The sequence below is a fragment of the Thalassophryne amazonica genome, chromosome 19 (genome assembly GCF_902500255.1).
Source record: "Thalassophryne amazonica chromosome 19, fThaAma1.1, whole genome shotgun sequence".
In the NCBI taxonomy this organism is placed as follows: domain Eukaryota; kingdom Metazoa; phylum Chordata; class Actinopteri; order Batrachoidiformes; family Batrachoididae; genus Thalassophryne; species Thalassophryne amazonica.
In genome coordinates, this window is record NC_047121.1 from 52,661,533 (window position 1) to 52,685,081 (window position 23,549).

At 42.5% G+C, this 23,549-nt stretch overlaps 1 protein-coding gene across 2 annotated transcripts in view; it reads left to right on the forward strand.

The window, feature by feature from the left end:
• Positions 1-21,017: 21,017 nt before the first annotated feature.
• The window catches only part of dlgap2a (discs, large (Drosophila) homolog-associated protein 2a), a 362,290-nt gene continuing 359,758 nt past the window's right edge, over positions 21,018-23,549 (forward strand). For both annotated transcript variants that reach the window (XM_034195339.1, XM_034195340.1), the window contains exon 1: positions 21,018-21,056. In XM_034195339.1, coding sequence (XP_034051230.1) covers positions 21,026-21,056 — 31 coding nt within the window. In that variant the 5' untranslated portion in view covers positions 21,018-21,025. The remainder of the gene's footprint in view (positions 21,057-23,549) is intronic.

The window sequence follows — 23,549 nt, forward strand, 5'->3', positions numbered from 1 at the left end:
TTTCCTGTGACTTATACTCCAGTGCAAATGGTACACTGAAAAATCACACATTTGCTATCAATAATAATAAGAATAATAACTATTTACATGAGAATTTCCCAGAAATCAAAGCACTAAACAAAATAAACTTTAATAATAAAAGAATAAATGTCAGTTAAAAAAAAATACACTAGCTGATAACACAGGACTAAGGAAAGAAATGACTGAAAGAGCTAGATCACGGGTACAAGCGGCCGAAATGGACTTGCTTAGGAGGGTGGCTGGTGTCTCCCTTAGAGATAGGGTGAGACGTTTGGTCATCCGTGGGGAGCTTGGAGTAGAGCCACTACTCCTTTACGCTGAAAGGAGCCAGCTGAGGTGGTTCGGGCATCTGGTAAGGATGATGCACGTCCATCTGAGAGGAGGTCCCAGGGAAGACCCAGGACTAGGTGGAGAGATTATAACTCCACACTAGCCTGGGAACGCCTCGGGATCCCCCAGTCAGAGGTGGTCAATGTGGCCGGGAAAGGGAAGTCTGGGGTCCCCTGCTAGAGCTGTTGCCCCCGCGACCCGAACCTGGAAAAGCAGTTGAAGATGAGTTAGAGTGGATGAGTGAACAGCAGGGGGCCAATGATGGGCGCAAAAAATTTACATTATTTTTTTGGATATTGTAGATGATTACCAGTAATTAAAAAAAAATCATTCACATAAATAATTAATATGCAGCCTTAAATGAAGTTCCAACCTTTTGTAGTGTTCTTTATCCTCTTACCAGCATGGTGATGGAGTGCAAAGCTTATCTTCTGTTCAGTCTGCACACCGCCGCACCTGATTAACTCTTCTGTACGGGCCGAGGCTGCGCTTAAGGCCAACAGCTCCAGCTTTGAAATGCATTTGAATCACTTTCCATCCGGCCTCTCAGATCTCCATTACCTGACAAGCTGCACTCAGCAGCAGGCAGCCACATATCCTATTATACATCGCCTCGTGATAATTACTTGTACCCAGCAGTAATAGAGTGTAGAGATTGGTAAGGGGTGTATGTGTGTATTTGCTTTGTGTGTGTGGAAACCTTTGTGACACATGCTGTTTCTGTTGGCTTCTCCCTGCCCAAACTGGGCCGTGGTGCCCCGAGCTTCAGACCATGTGCAGAGCAATTAAATGAACCTGGTGCATTGGAGCCTGACTTGTTTGCAGGGATCTGTGGCAGAATCCACTAGGATTAGTTTTACAGTCTCACCACGGTCACTGGTGGTGTTCTGGCATCAAACAAGACTTATTATGTTGACGGTTTTAATGTTGTAACTTTACTTTTAGCAGCGTGGGGTCATTTTCAGACAGCTGCTGTTCATAAGGGAACATCTTTCATAGATTGGAATGCAGTGTGACTCTAACTGGGTGCTAAACAATCGATGCTCATTTCAGTTACTGATCATGCAACATACCAGACTCTGTAGTGAGTTTACCCAGCTTTCGGTTGTTGCAAGGGGACAGGAGCTGCTCCGACAGAGACACAAAGAAAGGCGGGAGAGTCGCCGTCGATGGACGATGCCAGTCACCCTCTGCACACCGTCATCAGCAAGCAGAGGAGCCTGTTCAGCCACAAACTGCTCCTTCCCAAGTGCAGCACCAACAGACTGAAAAACTCCTTTGTCCCTCAGGCCATCAGACTGTACAACTCCTCACTCGGGGAGGAGGAGTAACAGGAAGACAGGAAGGAGAAGAACAGAAAATACCAAATGTTTCAGTGGGTTAGGGTTAGGCAACATCAGAGGCTTTCCCAGTTAGCAGTAGTTTGAAAGAGGGCTGTGTCCTTGCACCAACGCTCTTCAGAATCTTCTTCTCCATGGTCCTCCAGTACATCTTGAAGTATTGCAGTGAGGGAGTGTACCTTCACACCAGGGCCGACGGCAAGCTCTTCAACATCGCCCGACTTTATGCCAAGACCAAGGTTGTGGAGATACTCATCCGTGAGATGCTTGGGCTGACTATGCAGCCTTGACATCACATTCCGAAGATGGTCTGCAGCAGTTAGTTAGTCGCCTCTCTCATGCCTGTAAGGAGTTCAGACTGACCATTAGTCTGAAGAAGACAAACGTCATGGCACTGGGCACAGTTGCTCCCCTTAACATTGACATTGATGGGTACAGCCTGGAAGTTGTGGAGCACTTCACATACAGTTGTATGTAAAAGTTTGGGCACCCCTGGTGATTTTCATGATTTTCCTTTTATAAATCATGGGTTGTGTGGATCAGAAATTTCAGTTAAATATATCATACCATCATATCATCAAACACAGTGATATTTGAGAAGTGAAATGAAGTTTATAGGATTTACAGAAAGTGTGCAATAATTATTTAAACAAAATTAGGCAGGTGCATAAATTTGGGCACCCCAACAGAAAAAATACATCAATATTTAGTAGATCCTCCTTTTGCAGAAATAACAGCCTCTAAATGCTAAATAGCTTCCAGTGAGAGTCTGGATTCTGGTTGAAGGTATTTTGGACCATTCTTCTTTACAAAACATCTCAGGTTTGTTGGTTTCCGAGCATGGACAGCCCGCTTAAAATCACACCACAGATTTTCAATAATATTCAGGTCTGGGGACTGAGATGGCCATTCCAGAACGTTGTACTTGTTCCTCTGCATGAATGCCTTAGTAGATTTTGAGCAGTGTTTAGGGTTGTTGTCTTGTTGAAAGATCCAGCCCTGGTGCAACTTCAGCTTTGTCACTGATTCATGAACATTGTTCTCAAGAATCTGCTGATATTGACTGGAATCCATGTGACCCTCAACTTTAACAAGATTCCCAGTACCTGCACTGGCCCCACAGCATGATGGAACCATCTCCAAATTTTACTGTTGGTAGCAAGTGTTTTTCTTGGAATGCTGTGTTCTTTTTCAGCCATGCATACCATCCCTTGTTATGTCCAAATAAGTCAATTTTACATTCATTAGTCCACAGCACCTTATTCCAGAATGAAGCTGGCTTGTCCAAATGTGCTTTAGCATACCTCAAGCGACTCTGTTTGTGGCGTGTACTCAGAAAAGGCTTCCTCTGCATTACAGCATCATACAGCATGTCTTTGTGCAAAGTGCACTGTATAGTTGAACAATGCACAGAGACACTATCTGCAGCAATATCATGTTGTAGGTCTTTGGTGGGTTGTAGCTCTGTGGGTTGACTATCACTGTTCTCACCATCCTTCACTTCAGCTTATCTGAGATTTTTCTTGGCCTGCCACTTTGGGCCTTAACTAGTACTGTGCCTGTGGTCTTCCATTTCCTCACTGTGTTCCTCAGAGTGGAAACTGACAGCTGATATCTCTGAGACAGCTTTTTGTATCCTTCCCCTAAACCCTGATGTTGAACAATCTTTGTTTTCAGGTCATTTGAGAGTTGTTTAGAGGCTCCCATGTTGCCACTCATTAGAAGAGATGCAAAGAGGGGAAACATTTGCAATTGGCCACTTTAAATACCCTTTCTCATAATTGGATTCACCTGTGTAAGGAGGTCAAGGGTCAGTGAGCTTTCCAAACCAATTTTGCATTCCAGTAATTAGTGCTACATGTGTTCAGATCAATAAAATGACAAGGGTGCCTAAATTTGTGCACCTGCCTAATTTTGTTTAAAAAATTATTGCACACTTTCTGTAAATCCTATAAACTTCACTTCTCAAATATCACTGTTTGTCTGCTATACAATATATTTAACTGAAATTTCTGATCCAGACAACCATTGATTTATAAAAGAAAATCATAACAATTATCAGGGGTGACCAAATGTTTGCATACAACTGTATGTCTGGTATTTATATTGTGTATTTAGATTTGCAAACTGTTTGTTTTTTACTTTCACGTTTGATACTCTGTGTGCTTCTTACCCCGTGTGCTGCTATACAGTGCTGCTAGAACCTCAATTTCCCTGAGGGAGTCTGCCCAAGGGATCAGTAAAGTTCTATCTAATCTAATTTCTAATCTAGTCTATGTGAACAACAAGCTGCGCAATCCCAGACATGTTACGATGAAGGATCGTGTGTGTAACCCAGACACTGAACTGTTGGCAGCGAGGCTTCATCCTTATTATTTGCAGAGGGAGTTTTTCCATACCATCATCCTCATTGTTTACATGCCACTGGCGGCACACGCATCGCGGGCCAGTGATGTCTTCATCTCCGCAACAGCGAGGCTACAGATGCTGCACCCCAGTGCTTCATTGCCATCTCTGGAGATTTTAACCATGTTACCTTTTCAACATCCCTTCCCACTTTCAAGCACTTTGTGGACTGTAAAACAAGGTACAGTAACACTATAGACCTGCTGTACAGTAATGTCAAGAAAATATACAGTGCCATAGCCCTCCCCCCACTCGGCAAAGCAGACCATAACCTGGTCCATTTAGAGCCAGTTTACATCCCTGCAGTTTGGCGGCAACCTGTGATCACCAGAGTGGTACGGAGGTGGTCAGGAGGCAGAAGACAGTGTTCATCGATGTTTTGAGGTGACCGACTGGGGTGTGCTCTGACGCGCAGGGGGAGGACATCAAAAGCATTACGGACTGCATAACGGATTATGTCAACGTCTGTACAGACAATATCATCCCAACCCAGACTGTGCTCCATTCCCTCAAGAACAAACCATGGGTGACCAAAGACATCAAGGCAATACTGAAGAGGAAGAATGCTGCATTCAGGAGTGGAGATAGAGAGGAGCTGAAGAGGGTGCAGGAAGAACTGAGGGTGACGGTTGCAGAGGGGAAAGACAGTTACAGGACAACAAGCTACAGCAGAACAACATGAGGGGGGTGTAGAAGGGAATGAGAACAATCAATGGTCATGGTAAGAAGGTGGACCAGATGATGGAAGGAGACCTTCATGAGGCCAATGAGCTAAACCTGTTCTTCAACAGGTTTGACAACATGGACTTTGCTCATCCTTCCCCCAGCTCCTCTCAGTGCCCCCCTCCTCTGTGCACTCACCTCACACCACTATTATTACCACCCTCACCTCTCTCCCCTACACCCTCATTCTCCATAACACCTTCGCTTGATCCGGTGCGGGCACCTCAGCTCTCCTGCTCCATTCTCAACCAGGGCACTCTCCATCCTCTCCCATCACCATCACTGCTGAAGATGTGAGAAGAGAATGTAGTTGCCTGTGTCCAGGAAAGGCTGCGGGTCCTAATGGCTTCAGCCCCAGAGAACTGAAGGGATGTGCTATCCAGCTATGTGAGGTTTTCCAGCACATCTTGAACTTGAGCCTGAGCCAGATGGTTGTTCCTGAGCAGTGGAAAACCTCATGTCTGGCTCCTGTGGCCAAGAAGAAGAACACCAACACAATGAATGACTACAGACCTGTGGCCCTAACGTCACTTGAGAGGCTCGTCCTGATGCACCTCTGCACATTCGTCAAATCATCACTGGACCTCCTGCAGTTCACGTACCAGCCCAATAGGGGATTGGAGGATGCCATCATCTTCATGCTGCACAGAGCTCACTCTCACCTGGAGGAGGCAGGTAGCACTGTGAGAGTCATGCTCTTCAACTTCTCCAGTGCGTTCAACACCATCCGGTGTTGCCGACCAAACAGTCTCCAACCCTCCTGCCTTCACTGTGCACGCGTCATTTCGGAACGTCAGCAGCAGTTCACCGATTATCGCCTTGTTTAAGCTTAAAACTGAACTCCAGTCATCATCTATCTCAGTGACAAGCAGAACAATCACACAGCAATCATTTCCACATAAATTCATCATTAGTTCATAATAAAAGAGTCTGAGTCTGACTCTTTGAGCATGACTCTCTACACCCTTAGCCATCAAAGGGAATAATGTGATTATAACCATCAGATGATAAAGTAAAACCACTTGAATTATTCTAAAGTGATGATTTTTGTATCAAATATGAGTCAGGAGGAGTTTCACTGAGGAAAAATTAAGGAATAACTAAGGATTTATTTTTTTTATTCTCCAGCTGCCTTTGCATCCACCATGATTTCCTTCTGATGTCTCAACATTGCGTTGAGGTGTGGGACAGTGCCTAAGGATTGGCAAACCGGTGTGGTGGTCCACATATTAAAAAAAAAAAAAGTGGGGGGGACCAGAGAGTCTGTGTCAACTACGAGGTCTGTTAGAAGAGGACATGTTGTAACATGCCCAGCTCGTCAACCATTCGGAAGATTCAGACGGCTTTCGGTGGCTTTTCAGTCGTGTGACTATCCGAGAAATTGTGGACAAGCTGGACATGTCAGGGCATGTCCTGTGAGGCTTCATCACGGAGGCGCTGTTGCTGCGCCATCAGCTTCGTGCCGATGAATTTCGCCGCCACTCTTTTCATGGCAAAATCTTCTTTCACAGTGGAATGTGCCGAAAAAGTGCTGATGTCCACCTCTTCTGCAGTTTCTCGGATAGTCACACGATGGTCCCACATCATCACAGCATTCACTTTGGAAATGATCCGATCGTTTCAGCGTGTTGATGCCGATCGGAGCACGGCGCGCCCTCCACCGTTGTGCGGACGTCTTTAAACCGGTTGTACCGCTCCTTAATCTGTCTGATGCCCAGAGGATCATCACCGAAAGCCATCTGAATAATCCGAATGGTTTCCACCTGGCTATTGCCCAGTTTGTGGCAAAATTTGATGCAGTCGCGCTGCTCCAGTCGTTCCGCCATTTCCTTGCAAAGAAAAAATGACAAGAGACAACATCCATCCTCACACAAAGGCTGCTTACAAGCAAATGATGCAACCGACAGGCGTGAAAAAAATCACGCATGCGCACTAAGGTTCAAGGTTGGCTCATGCAAGCACACGTGATTCAAATCCATCAGGTTTCTGAAAAAAATAAAAATGTCGGATACTTTTCTAACAGACCTCCTACAAGGGCAACACACTACTCAGCCTCCCTGGTAAAGTCTACTCCAGGGTGCTGGAAAGGAGGGTTCGGCCGGTTGTCGAACCTCTGATTGAAGAGGAACAATGTGGGTTCCATTTTTATTACATTGCTTGTTATATTCTATTGTTCTTACCAGCATGCTTATTTTATGTTATTTCATTTTTTCTCCCCACTTATATATTTGGGCATCCAGTGTGGGCAGCAAAGTAAGAATTTCATTGCACAGGGAAACATGTTTCTTTACTGTGCATATGACAATAAAAGCTTTGAATCTTGAATGTTCCTGGTCGTGGAACAACCAACCAGTTCTTCACTCTCACAAGGATCCTGGAGGGTGCCTGGGAGTATGCCCACCCAGTCTACATGTGTTTTGTAGACTTGGAGAAGGCGTATGATCGGGTACCCCACGAGATGCTGTGGGAATATGGAGTGAGGGGGTCCCTTCTCAGAGCCATCCAGTCTCTGTACTCACAAAGCGAGAGCTGTGTTTGGGTACTCAGCAGTAAGTCAGACTCTTTCCGGTGGGGGTTGGCTGCGCCAGAGCTTCGCCTTGTCACCAATGATATTCATGTACAGGATATAGAGGCGTAATCAGGGGGAGGAGGGTTTTCAGTTTGGTGGGCTCAGGGTCTCATCACTGCTTTTTTGCAGATGATGTAGTCCTGTTGGCTTCATCGGCCTGTGACCTCCAACACTCAGTGGGTCAGTTTGCAGCCGAGTGTGAAGCAGCTGGCATGTTTATCAGTGCCTCTAAATCTGAAGCCATGGTTCTCAGCAGGAAATCAATGGACTGCCTACTCCAGTCAAGTTCGAGTTCACGTACCTCTGGGTCTTTTTCACGAGTGAGGGGACAATGGAGTGTGAGATTGGCCGGAGAATCAGTGCAGCAAGGGTGGTGTTGCATTTGCTCTGCTGTACTGTTGAGCCAAAAGGTGAAGCTCTTGATCTACTGGTCAGTCTTTGTTCCTACTCTCACCTATAGTCATGAGGGTTGGGTCATACCCCAAAGAACTAGTTCGCAGGTACAAGCGGCTGGGCTTCCTTAGGAGGGTGGCTGGTGTCTCCATTAGAGATAGGGTGAGAAGCTCAGTCATCCGTAGGGAGCTCGGAATAGAGCTGCTGCTGCTGCTCCTTCGCATTGAAAGGAGTCAGCTGTGGTTGTGCGGGCATCTGGTAAGGATGCCTCCTGGGCAACTCCCTAGGGAGGTATTCCAGGCACATCCATCTGAGAGGAGACCCCGGGAAAGACCCAGGACTAGGTGGAGAGATCCAATCCCAGATAAGCGGTTGAAGATGAGTGAGTGAAGAATGCTTTTGAGTTTACAGGTACATGTAATAGGAATTAACACCTGAGGCCTACTTCTTTGCCATTTCATTGAAATGCTGATTAAATGCTCTTGTGGATCCTTACCCAGATCCAGCTCTTGCATTTGATATTTGAGCTTTGATCATGATTCCTTTGATCTTGGCCAAGAGCTGGAGACTCTCTTTGATGTTTGCTTTTTGACCCTGATTCCTTTGAACCACATCCTTCCTATCTCCTTGTCAGCTATTGCATAATAGGTAACTTATAACTGAGTAAAGTGAGTCGCTGTAACTAAGTTTTGGTGTAACTAAGGGCTTTAACCACAACTAATTTGAACTGAGAGTAACTTGGTGTAATTATATACTTGTAACTGAATAACTTTAAAGCAGCAATAATTGCATGACTTGGCAGCATGGTGGCCAAGCACCTAGTGCGCTCGCTTCCAAACTAGAAGTTTCCCGGATCAAGACTACCTGTGCCCATTCTCTATGAACTGCAGAGATGCACTAAGAAGGGTGTCCAGTGTAAAACCTGTGCCAAATCAACCATATCAGATCTGCTGTAGCCACCCCAAGGAAAAAGGAACAAGCTGAAAGAACTTGGCAGTATTTAAATGACATAACTGACACTTATTAACTCTAACTTAAACAAATACCTGCTTTTGGGGTCACTGAGCAAATAACAGTGCCAGTGAATTTGAGTAACTGAGGGATTTTAAAAAAATAAGCAATTGATCAACTGACAGTTGCTACATTCTAAAAACAGAATAACTTAAGACTCTTCATCCTGATCAAGGGACAGAACCCACCTTTGATCCTGATTATGTTGGTTCTGGTAGTCTATAGAGCCAAACAAATAAGGATCAGAGGCCAGCAACCTTTTCTTTTCCTGGTTTCTTTAATCCTAAATATGGTCACAAAGAGAATGAAGACAAAGGCACTTAGCAAAGATCAGCGAGCAGGATTGGAGATGACCAATTATCTAAGTGATACGGATCAAAAGCAAAGGTCAGGATCAAAGGTTACCAATTACCATGAAAGATGAGTGATCAGGAACAGAGGACAAGATTGATGGTTAGCAGTACTGATCAAAGAATGTAAGAGAAAGTGTCAAAGGTGTAACACTGGCAAACTGTATATTTATAGGGAGCAATATTGAAACTATCTGCAGTATAGAGGCATTTAAGGAAGTCTCACAGATTTGTTTCTTTTACAACTTCAGGTGACAAGAGAATGGCGACTCCTTCATTTCAAATCAGTGGCAAACTGTTACGATGTTGCCGAATGGAACCTTTTATGAACTCGGTGGAATTTAAAGACAAGATTGAGCTTTTTTTCCTTAGAGCATTCCTCTCTCTCTCTCTCTCTGTCTGTGTGTGTGTGTGTGTATATAGTTTTTTCGTAGTATATCTATTTAAAGAACTCATTGTGCGCAGAACCTCAAGGTGTAGTTCTGACATTTCCACTCACTTTATGTTCAAGCCCTAACTTATGATCAGGAACTTTGGGTAGTGACCAAAACAATGAGATCATGGACAGAGGACATGAGTGCAGCAGGACTCACCTTAGAGCAGGGCAGACCTGTTGTTTCTTCATATTAAATGGACTCAGAAGGCTTCCTCTGGCAGTAAGAGGCTTTACTCAGCCAGGGAGGAGATATGAAGTTTAGTGTAAAACAGGTAAAAATTTTATGGTTGCTCCCTCTGGAGGTTTTCTGGTCATGTCTGATGGAGAAAAGACCCATGAGACGACCCAGAACCAGAACATTCTGTCTGACTTTTCATACCATCTGGCATGGGAACTCATTAGGTTCCCTTCAGACAAACTAGAGCATCTGTTTGGGTGGGTGGGGGGGGGCTCTCCCCTTCACCTGCATCCACCTTTATTTTGGCAGGAGACTTGCACTGAGACTATTGCACTCGTTTTCAGACACACAGTGTTTATATTCAATCATGAGTGGATTTTGTTCAGTAAATCCATAATCTAATCTTTTGGCCTTTGAGAACTGAAGGTTCAGGGTCCTTTTCAAGATCATCTCAGTGGCAGCAATACCATCTGGCCAAATACTGTCTGTTTTTCACCTACATTTATTTATAATGACAGATGGTTGGATGAGGACAAAACAGGAGGTGAAGGTTGGACTCCCAGTAAAATGTGCTGTAATTAGTGAGTCAGAGATTGTATTGATGCTCGATCAGTCACTGAAATATCAGTGCCCCCCCCCCAGAACAGATAGAAAACTCTTAAGCTTGAGCCGACTGAGCTCCAGAGCATCGAGTGTGTCGTCATCATCAAGAACCAGCGTGGATGGATGGGTCACATCGTAGGATGGGTGACGGCCAACTTCCCAAGCAGATCTTCTGCCAGCTGAGCTAACGTCGTGTTCAGTCTTATAAAAGAAGTCTAATTATGTCTTGTGATGGAGCTTCTGCACAAATTCCAAAACTATCTAGTGTAATATTTTTGTTTTTGTATTTAGTGTTGTCTTGGCTAAAGCTTGTTGCACAGTAAATATACCTTGTTAAAATTTAATGACATAAATCCTCTCTGGTGCTCTTCCCAAGATAATCTTCAAAAGACAAATGGACAGTAAACACATTTATGCATGCAAGTTTGACACCTTTTCTCAGCTACAATCCTTTTACAGCACAGACGAGATGCAAGTGACAGCTCTGTACGTCTGGAACGCTGCAGTGTCTCTGACGGTTTCTGTTCCACGCTGTCTCTGTGCGACTGGCTGCCAAACAGCCAGCATCAATTATAATTCTACATTATGCAGCTGTTTGAGTCTCTACAAGCTCATCAGCAACGCTCTCGTCTCTGCAGAGTGCTCTGCGTGTAGCACCTTCTTCACTTGTATACAGAGTAGCATTTTGTTGCAGGTGCTGGATGATGCATTGTAGAGTAGGAGGGTGTTAGTATAGATTATAGGAGACATGTATGTATTATATGCATGATTAGGCAAACTGCATTATGTACAGTTTTTAATTCAATGCCACCAATGATTGTGCACAAACACGCAGACAGCAGGACCATTCTCAGCATCCTTGGCAGTAACTTGAATTCCATGTAGTGACTAAAATAACTTCAGTCGCATCTTTGGCACAAGTACAAACCTTTATTGCATGATATTATCTTTAGTTTGTATAGGTATTGAATTTATGTTTAACTTCTTTGTGATACTTGAAAATGAGACCATTGCAGTTGGTATCCACAGTACACTCGTGGTACCATGGCATTGACTGACAATAGGTAAAAAATGTCAACTGTTTAGTCACGGTATTAAGTCAGTTAAACCCTACGAAAGGGTCTGTGACATTCCAGCAAACTAATGGTTCCAGAATAAATAATTTTCTGTTTGCAAACTACAAGGTGATTATAATTTTTTTTTTTTTTCCCCCTCAACAGTGATTCTATATTTTTCTCCAATCATTCGCTGAACAAAAATATATCAGTTAAAGTAATTAAATTCAATTTGTTTGTATGTTTTACAGAGGCAGAATGTTGAACAAAAATAGCTTTTTAGTCATATGTGCTACAACCCCAGTTCCAATGAAGTTGGGACATTGTGTAAAATGTAAATAAAAACAGAAGACAATGATTTTCAAATCCTCTTCAACCTATATTCAATTGACTACACCACAAAGACAAGATATTTAATGTTCAAACTGATAAACCTTATTGTTTTTGTGCAAATATTTGCGCATTTTGAAATGGATGCCTGCAACATGTTTCAAAAAAGCTGGGACAGTGGTATGTTTACCACTGTGTTACATCACCTTTCCTTCTAACAACACTCAATAAGCGTTTGGGAACTGAGGACACTAATTGTTGAAGCTTTGTAGGTGGAATTCTTTCCCATTCTTGCTTGATGTACGACTTCAGTTGTTCTACAGTCCGGGGTCTCCGTTGTCATATTTTGCGCTTCATAATGCACCACACATTTTCAATGGGCGACAGGTCTGGACTGCAGGCAGGCCAGTCTAGTACCCGCACTATTTTACTACGAAGCCACGCTGTTGTAACACGTGCAGAATGTGGCTTGGCATTGTCTTGCTGAAATAAGCAGGGACGTCCCTGAAAAAGACACTGCATGGATGGCAGCATGTGTTGCTTCAAAACCTGGATGTACCTTTCAGCATTGATGGTGCCATCACAGATGTGTAAGTTGTCCATACCATCACAGATGCTGGCTTTTGAACTTTGCGCTGGTAACAATCTGGATGGTCTTTTTCCTCTTTTGTCCGGAGGACATGACGTCCATGATTTCCAAAAACAATTTGAAATGTGGACTCATCAGACCACAGCACACTTTTCCACTTTGCATCTGTGCATTTTAAATGAGCTCGGGCCCAGAGAAGGTGGCGGCGTTTCTGGATGTTGTTGATGTTTGGCTTTCACTTTGCATGGTAGAGTTTTAACTTGCACTTGTAGATGTAGTGATGAACTGTGTTAACTGACAATTTCTGAAGTGTTCCTGAGTCCACGCGGTAAGATCCTTTACACAATCATGTTGGCTTTTAATGCAGTGCCGCCTGAGGAATCGAAGGTTACTGTTGTGGGGTCCGCTGAAGAGGAGGTACTGCTGGCCCACCACCAGAGGGCACCCTGCCTGAAGTGCGGGCTTCAGGCACGAGAGGGCGCCGGAACAACCGGGAGTGACAGCTGTCACTCATCACCAGCACCATAAAAGCCAGGAAGCAACTCCACCTCGCTGCTGAGATATCATCAGCTATTAAGTAATATTCTCTGCCATATTAAGTAATTGTAACTTACGTGTGATCTGTTAGCAGCCGTTGTCCTGTGGTGCCTTGTCAGCTGGGTTGGCGGTTTGTGAGAGTGCCGACGTCTTCGCCTCTCACTCCAACCAGATAAGTGGTAACAGGAGCTGCTTGTGTATTCCTACTTCGGAGGTGGAGGTGCTCCCTCCTGGAGGAACTGTAACAGTGTGTGAGGATTTACTGGGTGTGTATCCACACACACACCATTAACTGTCTTTGCTTCCTGCCAGCAGTACCAGGTCTGACAGCTGGAGACGGTGCCACCTGGAGATTCAGGGCTTGTCGGCTCCGGTGTTCTTCAGATCTGTTGGCGGTGGAAGCCGTGTGGGACCCGGCTCTTCTCTGGACGGACGTCTTCTATCCTCGAGCCTGCCCACATGTCACTTTTCGTATAATTGACTATTATTCTCAAACTGCATTTGTCTGTATTCCGTTGTGCACAATTTGCATCATTAAATTGTTATATTTTGGCTTATCCATTGTCCGTTCATTTACGCCCCCGGTTGTGGGTCCGTGTCACTACACTTTCACAACAGTTACGGGCATTCAATGTTGGTTTTCAGTCTTGCCGCTTATGTGTAGAAAGTTCTCCAGATTTTCTGAATCTTCTGATTATATTACGGACTGTAGATGATGGAATCCCTAAATTCTTTGCAACTGAACATTGAGAAACATTGTTCTTAAATTGTTGGACTATTTTGTTCATGCATTTGTTCACAAAGTGGTGATCCTCACCCCATCTTTGCTTGTGAACGACTGAGCTTTTTGGGGATGCCCCTTTTATTCCCAATCATGACACACACAGTTAGTGTCCTCAGTTCCAAAATGCTTATTGAGTGTTGTTAGAAGGAAAGGTGATGTAACACAGTGGTAAATATCTTGTCTTTGTGGTGTATTCAATTGAATATAGGTTCATGAGGATTTGCAAATCATTTTCTGTTTTTATTTACATTTCACACAATGTCTCAACTTTATTGGAATTGGGGTTGTAATTTTCTACAAAGTTTCAAAAATTAACATTCTCTCTGTGGTGATTCCAGAACTTTTTTCCCTATACTTGATTTAAAAAAATTACAAAAATATTCCAATTTAACTAATTTCACAAAAGTATATAAAAAATTTGCCAATTAATAAAATTTAGCTTATTTGAAGTATATTTTGTAGAGGCATAATGTTTATCCATTGAACCTAAATTTTATATCTAAGATTTTCTTCTTCTTCTTTGCCACAGAACTTTTTTTTAATGTGAACATTCTTCACTTGTGGTGATTCCATAATTTTTTGCCAGGGCCTGTATTTTTTTATGACTTTGTTCTTGATTGTCTGCTGGTAAATTGGAAAATAAGGAGTGCCTAATGTGCTTAATGAATGGTCTTGAGCCATTTATATTTCTTCGGGCATTTTCTTTTCTCTATTTTCAAGTGATGAATTTATATATACTCTTCTTTTTTAATTATAAGGGACACTTATCTGATCAGTCTTGTTCAGTCTCAGAGAGGATTAAAATAGTTCTTATAGCCAGAGAAGCCAGAGATAACGCCAAAATGTAAAACCTCTTATCACTGGGGGGGGGTGAAATGAGGAAAAGCAGAGGAGGAAGTCATTTTGGTAAGAATGAACACGTCAGTCAGATACAGTAGAAGGACAAAGCGGTTTTAATAGCATCTCCTCATCTCATGAACAATATCACATTCAGGTTCCCAGTAAAACTCGACAACTTTCTGTTAACCTTTTCTTTTGACTTTTTTTTTTTTTTTTGAGAGAGAGAGCGATAATTCTACACTTTGTTAAAAATGAGGTATTATCTGAAGTACCATCTTTTTGATAGGTTGTACTCTTTACACAGTGGATGTAGTGAACGTGCACTGTTGACCAGTGTGACCATGCATGTGAAGGTAGTATGTGTTCAGCAATAAATTGGACAATCTGAAAAACTGCAATATTTTACAGGTACTGAACTGTGGTCTGTGTCCCATTTATTAAAACAAAGCAAAAACAAACCATGAGGTCTGCAGCATTGATTCTGAATGATATAGTCATGTTCAGTTCTGATTACACAAAATGTAAAGTACAATATTCAAGCAGAATGTTCAGGGTGTAGGAACATTATTCTATTTTTTTGTGTGTGTGTGTGTGTGTGTGTGAGATGTTTTTACCGTTCACCTTTTTATGAGGGAAAACGAACAGGAGTGTACCGTGAGTTGAACTGTACCATGAGACTGTTACGTACGTCATGGGTAACTGATGGTTCTGTTTGTTGCCTGAACCTGTGGCATAGAGAAGATACATACTCAGAGTTCTGTTGCCTCCCAGCACAGTAACTAATAGGATTATCGCAGGCTTGTTTATTTATTTATTTTTTTAACAGTTTCTCTCTTGTGTTTCATGGATTGTTAGCTTGTCGTCACGAGGGTTGTTGGGGCGTTGGGAGTGCCTTTATTCTTCCCAGGAAGCAATGAAAGTTTGGCATTATAACTTAGAAAACGATGCTGTTGTAGGCTTTTTCCCTTTGCATACATTGCAAAGAAAGAAGTCAACATTGCACGTCCATGGTGTGTACAGTTGAGGTTTGCAGTTGTCTCCGCTCATAATATTCTGTGTTTATTTTTGGGCATTTCTTGCACATCCAACACAATCCCAGAGAGAAACATACCTCAGTTTGGAAAACGCCTGCCTTCAGTTTGTTCATTCACATTAGGTTCTTGTACATCGGCCCACAAGGTGAAATTCAAATAAAAAAAATTATATATATAAATAAAGTGAGGGAAAATAAGTATTTGACCACCTGCCAACCAGCAAGAATTCTGTCTCTCACAGACCTGTTAATTTTTCTTTAAGAAGCCCTCTTATTCTGCACTCTTTACCTGTATTAATTGCACCTGTTTGAACTTGTTACCTGTATAAAAGACACCTGTTCACACACTCAATCAATTACACGCCAACCTGTTCACCATAGCCAAGACCAAAGAGCTGCCTAAGGACACCAGGGACAAAACTGTAGACCTGAACAAGGCTGGGATGGACTACAGGACAACAGGCAAGCAGCTTGGTAGAAGACAACTGCTATGATTATTTATTAGAAAGTGGAAGAAACACAAGATGACTGTCAATCTCCCTCGGTCTGGGATTCCATGCAAGATCTCACTTTGTGGGGTAAGGATGATTCTGACAAAGCTCAGAACTACACAGGAGGACCTGGTCAATGACCTGAAGAGAGCTGGGACCACAGTCACAAAGATTACATTAGTAACACATGATGCCGTCATGGTTTAAAATCCTGCAGGGCAGCAAGGTCCCCCTGCTCAAGCCAGCACATGTCCAGGCCCGTTTGAAGTTCACCAGTGACCATCTGGATGATCCAGAGGAGGCATGGGAGAAGGTCATGAGGTCAGATGAGACCAGAATAAAGCTTTTTGGAATCAACTCCACTTACCATGTTTAGAGGATGAGAACAATCCCAAGAAAACATCCCAACCGTGAAGCATGGGGGTGGAAACATCATACTCTGGGGGTGCTCTTCTGCAAAGGGGACAGGACGACTGCACCGTATTGAAGGGAGGATGGATGGGGTCATGTATTGCCAAAATCTCGCAAACAACCTCCTTCCCTCAGTAAGAGCATTGAAGATGGGTCATAGCTGGGTCTTCCAGCATGACAGTGACCCCAAACACACAGCCAGGGCAACTAAGGGGGGCTCCGTAAGAAGCATTTCAAGGTCCTGGAGTGGCCTGGCCAGTCTCCAGACCTGAACTCAATAGAAAATCTTTGGAGGGAGCTGAAACTCCAAACCTGAAAGCTCTAGAGAATATCTGTATGGAGGAGTGGACCAAAATCCCTGCTGCAGTGTGTGCAAACCTGGTGAAAAACTACAGGAAACATTTGATCTCTGTAATTGCAAACAAAGGCTACTGTACCAAATATTAACATTGATTTTCACAGGTGTTCAAATACTTATTTGCAACAGTAACATACAAATAAATTATTTAAAAAAAAATCATACATTGTGATTTCCAGATTTTTTTTTAATTTATTTTAGATTATCTCTCACAGTGGACATGCACCTAAGATGAAAATTTCATATACGAGTGTATATATATATATATATATATATATATATATATATATATATATATATATATATATATATATATATATATATGTGTGTGTATATATATATATATCCTTCTTCAGCATCTCCCAGTACTATTTCACCCATTTATTTAATGATGATCTAAATGGTAAATGGACTGCATTTATATAGCGCTTTTTCATCTGCATCAGACGCTCAAAGCGCTTTACATACTTTATTTTGACCCCCTGTGACACATTTTTGGTCCCCTTTAATGTTAAAGTGCCCATATGTTGAAGTGTGTCCATATTTATACATTCCATCATCACTTTGGCTTTGATATTATATAAAAAAAAAAAAAAAAAAAAAAAAAAAAATGTGAAAGTTCCAAGGAGTCCAAACAGTTTGATAAGCTCCCTGTCATGCTGTTCTTTTGCATTTATTGGACAACTGTTTAGTGAAGACTTCTCCAGTTGTACAGAGACAGACATTTTCCTCCCAAACAATCCGTGTAGGATTGAGGTGACCATAAGGACTCTCCAGAGGGACTGAATTCTCTCTTAATGGTGTAACTAGAATGACCACACCATCTCAGAATGAAGAAGCTACTTAAAGACAAGTAGTGAGACAGTTTGAAGGCTAGAAAAAAACCTCTTGCTTTTCAAGAAATGTCTGTATTCACGTTGATATGAGTTACCGCAAATGCTGATGGAAACATTCCGAGTTTTATAATAGTGATGAAACTGTAGATCATCTCCAAACTTCACTGGGTTCCTTCTGTAACCACAGACAGTCTTTGCACCAAGTTGAAAAAGAATCTTCTCCCACAGAGTCGGACAGTCTGAGCCACAAACATCACTCTCACAGCGGCGCTAACCAACCTTCCACACGTCCCGTCATTTAGCGCTCTGCGTGCAGAAGAAAAGCTCACATAAATATGGGAGCAGCATCTTTTGATGCCAATGGTGTGAGAATTGTGTGTCTGTGTAATTGTGGATCACAGCACGGCTCTTTGTGGGAGCTTCGCTTCATTTATCCACCTTCAGATGCTCTGATATTGATGCCATTTTTTTTTTCTTAACTCCATCCTCCGTAACTCTTTATCTTTTCTTATTTCTTTGTAGGTGTTTCCAGGCATTCTGCAGAAGCATTGTTGTATCTTACCGGACAGGAACACAGGTACGGACTAAACCGACCTCCATGTCAGCGGGCGTGATGGGGCGGAGGTGATGGGGCATCGGATTTTTTTCTTTTCTTTGTTCTTGTTTTTTTTTGGGGGGGGGGGGGTATTGTAGTTGGAGGAATAATGCATCTTTAAAGAGTGCTCACTTCCTTGGACTTTAGACTTTTGTGGGGCTTTTGTTCTTACGAAATGAAATCCAATTTTTAAAAAGGGTTTTTTTTCTACAATTATTTAAAAAAGCTCACGATACCATGGACACAAAGACTGGAGGTGATAACAATCTCACAGTTGACCCCAGTGACCTTGACCTTCATGTAAATGATTGGCCAATTCCAGAGATGGCCTCGCAAAGTCAGTGTGTACCACATTTAACCCACATCAGGTTAAAGGTCACATTCCTTGACCTTGGCTCTCACCAAAATGAACTCTTCAAGAACCCAGTGACTGACCTTTGGCTAAGGTGATCTCTCCTGTGAAAGTCCAGAACCCACATCCATATGTGTGCTAAGTATGGTGGACATCAGAGTGGAGAATAAAAAAAACTATAATAATAATTTTGACCCTTAACCCCAAACATTGACCTTTGGTAAGTTGATCTCGCCCTTGAAACTCCAGAAATCGCGTCTGTATTGTTGCCAAGTATGGTGGACATCACAGTGGAAAAAATAAAGAATAACAGTTTTGACCTTTGACCCAATGACATTGACCATTGCTAAAACAAACCCTTTAAGCACAATTCTGGGGTTGACCATCATCCACAGAGCAGCTTTGGTGGAAATCAACAAACTGCTCAAATTATATTAAGATACTTGTCACAAGGTCAAAACAAATCACATTATTACATCATAGCTGTTATAGTTTAGTTAAACCAAACATTTAAAAAAAATGTAACGAACGTGGGACAATATGGTAAATCTGTGGGCAGCAGGCCATTCTCAAAAACTGTGTGCAAAAGGAGTACGAGTGAGAGAAGCCACCAAGGCACCCTCAGCAACTTTGAGGGAGTTACTGTAAGTCAGAATCAAATTTATTGCCAAGTCAGTTTTCACATACAAGGAATTTGCTGTATTTTTGGTGCACCAGACCAAATCAGTACTGTAATTTCAAGAGGAAAAAATAGGAAATATAGGTTTACCTAAAATGAGCATGTCATAGTGCTGTGACTGGAGAGACTAAAAAAAAACCTAATTGTGTACTGCTTCTCCAGTCCAGTGGTGGGCACAGTTCCACTAACCGCTAATTAGTGAAGCTAACTTTTTTGTTAGCGGTTTAGCTTTTCAGCAAACTTTGAAAACCATCATCAGACCAATTAACTTCCGCTAAATCTAGTTCCGGTCACATTTTTTTTTTTTTTTTTTTGCTGGTATAGTGAGTAAAGCTTAATGGTCAAAAACATTTGTAAGTCGTAAAATCATACATGTTAGTTCCTGTCTGTTGTGTGTTTTGCAGCAGACAGGGCTCTGTGAGGAGCTCACCCCTCCCTCAGCGGGGGGTGGGGGGGGGGGGGGGGGAGGCTACTGCTGCAAAAAGAAAAAAAGTGTCATTCACTTTCCACATGCAACAGCACAGACAGTGGGCAGGAGACATGAAAAGCAAACCACTTTTCGCTAATGGTTTCATTTATGAACAAAACTAATTCCAGACAGTTTATTGACATTAATGGCAACTCTGTCATTTTTACAAAGTGAAAATAATGGCAACTCTGTCATTTTTACAAAGTGAAAATATCACACATTTTTTAAAGCAATGCACTAATTCTGAAGGTTTGAGCGTTAACACACACTCGCCAAAAGGCATTATGAGAAATGAGTCTCCTCTCAATCACCCTCCACCATCAAAACGCATAGAACACTCCCATCTACTGGATGGGAGTGAGAATAGTGACCAATTGTTGGTTGCTGTTTGTTGTGCTAAATCACACTTCACAAACAGAATTTTCAGTTTTGCAAAGGCCCTTTTTTTTTTTTTTTTTTTTTTACAAATGGAAAAAAATGACATATTTACAAATACACATTTATTTGTTAAAACCAACACATGCCACAATAACTTCTGTGTTGGTTTTTACAAATAAATAAACCAACCAACCAGTGACTTATTTCCCGTAATGCCTTTTGGCACGTGTTTGTTTTAATGCTTAAACCTTCAGAATTAGCGCATTACTTTAAAAGATATGTGCGATATTTTCACTTTGTAAAAATGATAGCTTTGCCTTTAATGTCGATAAACTGTACGGAATTAGTTTTGTTTATAAATTAAACTATGAGTGAAAAGTGCCTTGCTTTTCATGTCTCCTGCCCCACGTCTGTGTTGTTGTATGTGGAAAGTAAATGACACTTCTTTACAGCAGCAAGCCGTGTGCATAAAGACAGTAGCTCTGGCTCATTGTTCATTTTGGGTTTGTGATCGCCTTTGGGTTTACTCAGAAGCCTCTGCAGTGCTCAAGCTCACAACTGGGTTATCACTAGCCGATACTTTACCGAGTCAATACTGAAAGTTAGCAGTTAGATCTAACTTCACAAAATTTTTTAGCAGTTGATTGGTTTAGTGTTATAAAAGTTAACTTTTCAGTTAGCGGATTAGCGGTTATCAAAACTAACTTTTTGGTTAGCTGCACCCACCATTGCTGCAGTCACAGATTCATGATAGAAAGAGTTTGTTAAAAGGAAGACATGGACTCTAAGCTCGAGTCTCCTGAGAGGTTTCTGGCAAACTCCAGTGTAGATATTCAAGCTTTCTTGTCTTATCTGGTGATATCACGCGTGTCACTGTGATGATGATGACTGGCTGTTTCACGTCCTTGCAGGTGTGAAGAGGTTGCTGATGAAACTGAAGAGCAGGGAGATATACTCAGGTACTTGTCCGCAGTCCTCACAGTAAGAGCTGTTTTTCTTTTTCTTCTTTTTTAAAAAGCTTGATCTTTCTGCCTTTTCGACTGCAGCGCCTGCATGGCAGCAGGTTCCAACCATTCCACTAAACCTAAGACGAGACTGCAAGCTTTCTTTTTTAGTCACATTTCGTCTGTGGTGATGCCACACGAGTTTCGGTTTGATCTGCACACAACAGATGTCTGAGAGCAAATACACACAAGACAGAAAATGCTTTTTTCCAGACAACGACAAAAAGATTATTGTAAAACTGACGTATAGTGGATTCAGGTGGACCAGCGAATTTTCTCCGTTATAATCGAAATCCTCTATGTGTATAGAACTGACAAAATCTGCTGTATATATGTAACTGATTAGTTATCAGGAGGCACCAAACAACCTACGGGAAATCCCCAGCACCAATTAGGCTGACGTATTTCCCTGATTATACACCTGACCTTGAATCAGGGCCTCCCTCGTTTAATGACTGGGTCAAAACTTCATTTGAAAAAAAGTCAGTCTTTTTTTGTAAGTCTGTTGCAGCATGGTACCTTAAAATCTTAAAGCCTGATTTATGCTTCTCCAGCTCTGTGCCTCTGTGGCCATGCAATGACGTCAGCGTGTGCGTTACCCTTTTAAGCTTGCCAGTCACGTCTTGTTGCAATTTTCCACAGGAACAGTGTCTTTTTTTTCTGCATTAATTTGAGCTCCACTACTTTATACAATCATCAGCCTCCAATTATACAGTGACTGTTTAGGTGAGTTTTACTGTATGACCGAAACTAAATGTGGTGACCTGATAGGGGTGGATCTAGCTTCAGGTGAAGGGGGTGGGAGAGGTGAGGGTGACTTGGTTGGGTGTGCTGATGCACGCCCCTACTTGGGGTTCCACAGGTATGAACCCCCCCCACTCTCCCCCCAGAACATTTTAAAAGTCTCTATCCTTTTTCCTGCATTTTAATGGAACCCACAAAGCTGAATAGCAATGCTGTTGTTTTTATGTTAAATAGTAGAAATGGTCTAATTCTGTTCATCAGTCCTATCTCACATTTTATTACAACTTTGGTCAGCTGTTCAAGAAGGGGCGGGGGCACCCACCTCAACTCCCCCCCCGACTTAAGTCATTGATGTGGAAGACAGTTATACCCCTGCAGTGTTGAACATTCACAAAGTTTATGAGCCATTTTACTGTCTTATACAACCCCTGGCAAAAATTATGGAATCACCGGCCTCGGCCTCTGCTTGGTCTAAAAAAGTAACCGTTACTGACTGCCACAATTATTTTTCCTGATTTCTTATAGTGTTTCTTAAAGCCAGAAAGTTGCCATTTGAAATGACTTTAGTTTTGTGTCATGTCTGTGATCTGCTTTTTTTCTACAAAATTAAACAACTGAATGAACATCCTCCAAGGCCGGTGATTCCATAATTATTGCCAGGGGTTGTATGTCTGTGTTATGTTGCCAGCTCACACTTTTTAAATATTTCTGTTGTACTAAGAGATTTAGTTTTCCATGTAATATGAATCAAAGTGATCAACTGGTCATCTGTTATTCCCATTAAAGTCGTGCAACATGGTGCATTGAAGGCAGACTCGGTAGTTGACAGAAGTGAGAGGTTTTCTGCTGAACAAGTCATTTATCCGCCAGCATCTCCTCCTCAGTCTTCATCTGCCTCATCTCCATATTCCATCAGGCACAGAAAGCCAGTCCCATGTCCAGCCCTATCTTGGTGTTCCCCACCTGGAAACTAACCCTACGGTCACATTAGCTACAAACGACCGAGGCAAAGCAACGAGCTGCCTTCATTTTCATTCTGAGTGGGCATTTTGTCCACTGTCAACTTGTCACATGCAGCTGTCAGGGTTGGCAGGTGACCGGGGGTAAGGTCGGGAAAGCTAATGATGCCACAGCAAAATGCTCCGTAGGGATAGACCATTTCTTTCAGAGTGGTTTGTTCCAACCTCCACAGCCTTTGAAGGCTTGAAGCCTTAAGAGTTTTGTGGGAACAGCCCTTAGAGTAGAGGTCTCAAACTGATTCCAGAAAGGGGCTAGAGGGTGCAGGTTTTCTTTGCAACCAGCCACTCCATCAGATGATTTGAGCAGATGGAATCAGTTAATCAGTGAAATCACCTGGCGGAGTGGCTGGTTGCAAAGAAAACCTGCACCCTGAATTGGGACCACAGCCTGTGCAGCCTATGTGGCCTTTCTCTTCTGGGCTTCTTCTTCTTTGCAGTGTTTTCTGCTGCTGTAACTGGTGCTGGTGAACAGTTGCTGTACCACAGTAGAAAAAAAACTGAAGGAGGACTTGAGGTTTTAGTGAAATATGTATTTGAAGGTATGCAGTGCCGCGTTTGACTTATTGTAATTAATCATGGATAATGAAACGTGTCATAGCCCATGTATCCGGATACATTTAGTTTTATGAGGGAGACCTGATCAGAACAGGCTGACGTAATGCCTACAACCCATTCCATGTAGGTT